General features: G+C 44.7%; 1 protein-coding gene across 1 annotated transcript; it reads right to left on the bottom strand.

Moving 5' to 3' along the window:
* Positions 1-4,853: 4,853 nt before the first annotated feature.
* LOC147428844 (uncharacterized) lies at positions 4,854-5,940 on the bottom strand. Its single transcript, XM_086495754.1, has 2 exons — positions 5,520-5,940; positions 4,854-5,430 (listed from the first exon to the last, which is right to left on the bottom strand). Exons 1-2 carry the CDS (start codon positions 5,820-5,822, stop codon positions 5,215-5,217), a joined length of 519 nt encoding a protein of 172 aa, XP_086351880.1. The 5' UTR covers positions 5,823-5,940; the 3' UTR covers positions 4,854-5,214.
* Between the last annotated feature and the right edge of the window lie 1,165 nt (positions 5,941-7,105).

The following is a 7,105-nucleotide window of genomic DNA, read 5'->3' as shown; positions in this document are numbered from 1 at the left end:
TACGTCTAGTCCCTTGATGGAAATTGATGCGTGAAGCAACCATGGTGTGATGGATTAGTTCACTAATAGTACCAGGCCGTTGAGAGTTGATGTATTCGGCCATCTCTTCAGGTAATCACGCACAGAATTGCTGTCTTTGCTCAACAAAGTCTATCTTTTGAAAGACAATAGCTTTGACATGTAAATCCCAAAACTTGTCTACGTACTTGTGGATAGACTCATGAGAGAGAAGCTTCAAGCTGCGCCATTCGGTAAGAACTTTGTCCTTTTCATCGCTTGCAAGGAATTGCTTCATGATGGAAACTCGTAGAGTTTTCCATGTATTTGGGGCTTCACCATTGCCACGAAGGCTAGCCCACCATTGACGAGTTGATTTTTGGAAGTGCATAGCTACATGGCGTAGCTTGGAGGACTCTGTGAAGCCCTCGTCTCCAAAGGCCGCATCAAATTGCTGGATGAAGGCCAACACTTTGTCGGTAGCACCAAAGGTGCCATCATAGGTGAGAAAAGAGATACTCTTTCCTCCTTCCTTGAAATTCTTTAGCTTTTGTGACCTTCGCCATGCAGGAAATGATTTGCGATGTCCTCCCCTCTTGTATTCTCTAGGAGAATAGCCATAAGTTTCATCGGAAGAGGAGGAAGGTGAAGAAGAAGGAGAAGAGGGTGATCTCTTCCTAGCCCTTTTCTTCGTTTGTTTCCTCTCTTGCCTTTCAGAGTGATGAGGAGAAGGACTATGTGTTGATCTTTTCCTCTTGGGAGGAGTGGGTGATCGTCTAGACCGCCATCTTCATGGAGCCACATCTTCAGAGGAACTTAAACTTTCATTGCTTTCTTGCTCTTTGGATTCCTTCTCTTGAATGGGAGAGAGTCTTCTTTTGGGGGTCTCTTCAAGAGGCCTCCTAAGCTCTCTCTCCTCTTGGAGAGGAAGGGAAATTCCATAAGCACGAATTTGCCGAGTAACTTCGGCTTTCAAAGCAGGGTTGCCCATAGCTTGTTGCAACCTAGTGACGAGATAATTCACAAACATGGGAGCATTATCATTAGCACCTTCATGTGCAAAATCAAAGCTATCAATGTTCATTCTACTCTCTTGATTATTGTCAACCATGTTAACAAAATTTATGTATGTACTTAGTGTATGCTTTGACAATTCAAAACCTTAGTTGCCACTCCTCTTAGCCTTTGAAAATCGGCTCTTAAGTATCTACACCCACGGCTCCAAGTGGTTAATTATAGAGAGTAGAGGAGTAGGTCTAACATAGCAGAGTTGCCAAGGGCTAGCTCCTTTCGGACTTCTTATGGCTCAATAATGGTAAAGTCGTAGGCAAGTCTAAAAAGACTCCATTATTAAGTCCGAAGCTCCCGAGGTGTGCACCATCCCCCACATAGTGGGCTCAACAAAACCGATAATAGATCCCAGTTCCACTTAACCTAATATAATTAACAACATCAACCATTTATAGGCTACTTAAGGACCTCTCTTCTTAAGCAAGAAGAGAGAAAGCAAATGCTCTGATACCAATGTAATGGAATTGGCCTATTTAGTTTGAGAGTAGCGGAAATTAATGAGAGTACTTTTGAGAAATGACTTAGTGAGCAGAGCGGGTGAACATAGTTGAAGATAGCAACATAATCATAGCAATTAGTTAACTTGGCATGAACAATACTTTTGCAAGAGAGAGAATTTAGAGAACATGACAACAATTGAGGACCGGACTATGTGGAGCCGGTCCCCCCTCCAATAGGCATTTGTATTATGATTTCTCCCATTAAGAGAGACTTGTTACAATACAATCTTTGTGTTCCTTGTGACCTAGGTGATGCAGTGAAGATGGAAAGCTTCATGCATCACAAGCATAACATAAACTTGAAGAAAGCTTTAACTATCCCAAGCCTCACTCCCAAGACTTCAAAACACCTTCGAAGGTGGAGAGAGCTAGCAGGGAATGAGGGTGGGGAAGAGGAAGAAGAAACATTTCATAGGAGAAAGAATTAGCTCCTCACTTATCATAACTCTTGTTTCTAGCATACATAATAGAATAGTAATTGAAGCATGGCTCTTGGTTGGATTTGCACTCCATAGCCAAGAGTGTTGGTGTAGGCTCTCAACCTCTACTTGCTTGGAGAAGGAGAGGGAGCTCTTGCACTTTGCATAGCACACAATGAGAGTGTTTGTGAGTGCGTGTGGGTGAGTATACCCCCTAAGGAACCCCCTAGCTTGCTTGGGTCGACCCCCCTTGTAGCTCATGCTTGAAGCTCATTGGACCCCTCCAGGACTCGCCAATCATAAGCAAGAGGCATTACAAGCAACAAGGGTAGCCTTGAGACAAGTGTCCCTCTTTGCCCTTTGAGAGAGAGGGCTAGATAAATGCTAAATCAATTAATTAAATCTCCTAAATTATTATTGGACCCCTTGGGTGGCCAACCAATAGGTTTCAGGCACACCATGAGGGCAACATGAGTAGTAACTTGACGAGTGTCCCTCTTGCTTTCTTTGTACCATGCATGCCTTGTGTGAGTGTGTGGGTGTTCTCTCTCATCCCCCCTCATGTAGGGCTTGCCCCCTCCTTGTAGGGATTGAATATTTGACTTTTTGACACCTCAAGCCCGTCATACATAGGCCCAATTCCCACCACAAGCTTGGCCGTTAAGCACTTTAAGCTTGGGCTAGGTTCTCACCTTAAGTGCAACCCTAGCATCTCAAGCATGTCAAGCATCTCAATAATTAAGCACCTCAAGCATCTCAAGCACCTCAATCATCAAGCACCTCAAGCATCTTAGTCATCAAGCATGACAAGCAGGACAAGAACCTCGAGCTGGGTCAGGTTCCCGCGCCTCAAGGTCAGCCCTAGCTTACCTAAGGTCAAAGGACTTTTACACACATTATTGGAGGTCTTCAATGAAGCTAACCCTAAGGTCCTATGCTCCGTTGGTTAGCCTTGCTATTTGATAGACCATCTCTCATTTGGGCCCCTTTACCATTTGCTCCATGTTGAGATAGATCTATAAGTACATGTCTATATCTTAAACCTTGTTCCCGTTTATTCTCCCACATTAAGTGATCAGTTTAATATGAGAGAATCATTTGGGTTGGTTAGATATTATATATTAGATTTTATGACAGATGCTATCACTTTGGATGATGTGGGAGCACATGTAGCATATGTGGCTACGCATGACGGAGATGTTGACTTTGCTTCCATGTTTGCTCTTGATTTTCTTATGTCGGTAATTGACGACACATTACCTTCGCATTGGATACTAAATGTGAGTGCTAGATTTCATGTCACGCTGAGTCGTGAGTGGTTTAGCACATATGCTAGTGGTATGCTTGTACATGTGTGTCTAGCTAATGGTTCAATGCGTGACATAGTTGGTGTAGGAAATGTCATACTATTGTTGCCAAGTGGCGTATCATACGTGTTGAGAGATGTACGCCATGTGCCAGGTTTTACACAGAGCTTGATCTCTATGAGTCAGTTATACGAGACAGCGGATGCTAGGTAGTGCTGGATGAGCACAATTTCATATTGCATCGTAGACAGGTAGCCATAGTGAGCGGTGCTAGTGTTGGCATGATTCACGCGATGCGAGTACGTCACGTACGAGACAACACAGTCTTCGTGAGTACGCAGCCATGCAGAGTGACGAGGCATGTCTCCTTTGCGGATAGGTTGAATGATGCTCTAATTTGTGAGCATGTTGAGCCAGTTGTGCAGACAATTGTGCAGCAATGCATGTCATGTGATGACAGATATGGATGGCTTGAGTGCTGAGGATTCATCCGTTATTCAGTCATTCATGGATATGCTTAGGCCAGAAGCTGATGTGTGAGTTAGAGCTAGGCTTTGCTCTTACCACACAGGGTTCAAGACAGGCAAATGCTCTTGGTGCGCATGTGACATGCGATTGACACGAGGATGACGAATGACTGACAGTGCTTTATTCTTACTTATCCGTTCCTAGCTTGAAGTCAAGTCGCTATGGTTGGCTTTCAAGGGGAGCTAAATGGCTTCAATTCAAGGTAAGGCCAAGGATGTAGGAAGGAATAACACATTTGTACTTGTTAAGTCATTCTTGGAAACACAGCATGTTTCACGATTGGCAACAAACTTTTCTTGTAAGAATGGCTAGTCGACCAATGACAATCATCACTTATGGTTCACCATTGAAACAACACCTTGACTGATAGTTTCTAGGGGGGCTCTACAAGGGATGTCAACGGTTATCGTGTAGTAAGGTACCACATGAGTGTAAGGGATCAAGTTGACAAGGTCCCATATACCTATACTATTATATAAGGAGGAGGGATTCCGGCTCCCTCCCCTGGACACGTGTCGCTCCCTCCGCAATCCGACCAGCGTGCTCTAAACCCAACGTGCTCAACGAGAGAGAGAGAGAGAGAGAGAGAGAGAGAGAGAGAGAGAATTCCGGCTCCCTCCCTTTGACACGTGTCATTCCCTCCGCAATCCGGCCAGCGTGCTCTAAACCCAACGTGCTCAACGAGAGAGAGAGAGAGAGAGAGAGAGAGAGAGAACATGAGGCGAACAAGGCTACTGGCAATACTAGTAGTGGTAACTTAGGGACATTTACTGTAGGTAGGTGATGTCTCGATATTATTGCTAGTAAATCCCTCGGGAACAACAAAGTTCCCTATAGTATAGAATGTGCCGTATACAATGTTAACTCGGGGGGATTTGGGGTACCCTTTGTGACATTTCCTTAGTATTACTAGTGAACCCCCTGGCAATAATTTGCACGGAGAGGTTTATTAGCCACCGGTATGGAATTCATGCAAAACATATACAGCCTGTACGATAAGGACTTAAAAATGTGGCTTGATGGGACACAAGTTAAGATAAAGCAAGCTTACCATAGGAGCTTTGTTTCAAGTGTAGCAGGTAAATGTATGACAGAGACGACCAAGAAGCGAAGCAAAACAATGAATTTTGAGTAGAGGTCACCGGTACCCCTAGTCAGGTAATTAATCCGAAAGAACTAAAAGCCCAGCAGGGCAGTCTACCTAATCCTTATATGTACAGTGTACGGGAGACAGTGGCCAATGGATAGCATCTTAATTCGGGCGATGCTGCGGCGCTGAATCCTCATAGGCTATGCCTGCCTTCAAGTTCCACTGACCTTCTCCTGCGCCAGTTTAATGGTGCCCCTAAATGAGAGAGTGTCATGAGCTCTCTACAGAAGAGAGGAGGACCTTCAACTGGAAAGTTGGTGGTGGTGGTGGTGGTGATGGGTGGGGCTCATATGCTTGCACACGCCCGAGATTGATGTGTGGGAGTTGATGGATCCGGGCTGCATTGCAGCAAGCGTGGGATGGTTTGGATGAAGGGAGATGGGGAGGGGCAGGGGATTGGCGATGAAGGTGGGGAAGGAGTGGCCGGGCATGAGGACGGAGACGCCAGTAAAGGGATCCTGCAGAAGCAGAGGAGGAAGCACGCAGTTAGCAGACGCGCACAGAGAGAGAGAGAGAGAGAGAGAGAGAGAGAGAGAGAGATGCTTACAGAGGCCGGCAGAGGGGGCGCCTGGAGCTTGGAGGAAGTCTGCACTGAAGCAGCGGGGGCGGCGGTGGGGGCGGGCGCAGAAGAGAGAGCAGCGCCGGGGCGCAGGAAGCGCTCGAAAAGAGCCATGAGGAGGAAGAGCGAGAGCAGGATGGCGGTGGCCGCAAAGCCCAGCGACAGCACGTTCACGGACGCCCCCTTGGCCGACGACGACGAGGGAGAAGAGCCCCCGGCGCCCGCCCGCTCTTCAAAGACGGGCAATACTTTGGGGGCCGCGGCGGCCCAATTCCTATACCCTCTACCCATGTGCTCTCTCTCTTCTCTCCTCTCTCTCTCTCTCTCTCACACACACACACACACACACACACACGATTTACAAACCTCCCATTTTTTGCCCCCCCCCCAACTAGCCTATAGCACATTCAAAGCAATATATACATGTGTGTGTGGGTGTGTCTCCCCTTCTCTTATAAAGCCTGGCCTCCACCGGGAATCACTACTTTATAAGCCCTAAAATGTTCTCACACTTATTAATGCCACCATCCATAGAATATCCTAGTATGTCATATAAACGAAAATGAAAATTCTAGCCTCTAGGTTATTTTAGTGTCTGCAAAAGATCGGGGTTTAGTGTATCTTTAATCCGCTAAAATAGCAAAATTCCATTTTGATTCCGCGCTTGCCTTGAAGAAAACCGGCAAAATTTTGCGAGTCTTAATGTAAACAATTGACAAATGGTTCAAATTTTTACTTGAAAACCCTAAGGTGCCCTTATTTTCTGTGGTTAGGAAAAATGTTTTTGACAAGCCCTAGTTATGCTCTCCCTTGACTACGTTTCCAAGGTCAAAATCCTTAAAAATAAATAAATTTATCACATAAATCCCTGTAGATTTTTGTGGAGATATGAAGGTCAATTTTTTGTTTAGAGTACTGACCCTTAACATCCACCTTTGGTAAATCCCTACAAATCATCACAGACAAAAATATAAAGGTAGATTTCTCTTTTAGAGCATGGTCCCTAAACATCCACCTCTAATAAACCTTCAAATAAAGTTTTTCATTCAAATTTGTAATTTATTTTTTGCATTAACAAAGGAGTACTATTGCAATCCCTTTCGAAAACAGGACAAACCTTTCATTTCGTATTAAAAAAATCCAAAATAAAAAATGTCGATCTTTTTTTTTTTTTGCATTGATTGTGTTTTGTTGTTCATTTATTAAAGTAGTAAAAGACAGACCAACTTAAATGATTTAACATTATATATATATATATATATATATATATATATTTTTTTTTTTTTGGTTGCATTGACATGTTGGGGAAGGTGGCAAGGACAATGGTTGTGGAAAAATATGCAACTTTTGGTGTGAAGACTAAAGAGAAAGAAATGGGAAGCTGGGGGTTGCATCAAAGGTAAGAATGCAGATGACAAGACTAAAGCTGGTTAGTTGGCCTGCTTTAGGTCTTCAGGAGACATTTCTATCTAGCTTCTAAGCAAGGCCAATGCACCTTCTCTTTTGTGTTCTCCCAACACTAACACTAGGAGGAGAGAGGGGGGGGGGGGGGGGGGGGGGGGGGGGGGGGGGCA

This window comes from Adiantum capillus-veneris, chromosome 22, assembly GCF_014529385.1.
Source record: "Adiantum capillus-veneris isolate H3 chromosome 22, ASM1452938v2, whole genome shotgun sequence".
In the NCBI taxonomy this organism is placed as follows: domain Eukaryota; kingdom Viridiplantae; phylum Streptophyta; class Polypodiopsida; order Polypodiales; family Pteridaceae; genus Adiantum; species Adiantum capillus-veneris.
Note: the sequence above shows the minus strand (reverse complement) of the source record. Positions and strands in the feature narration are given on the sequence as shown.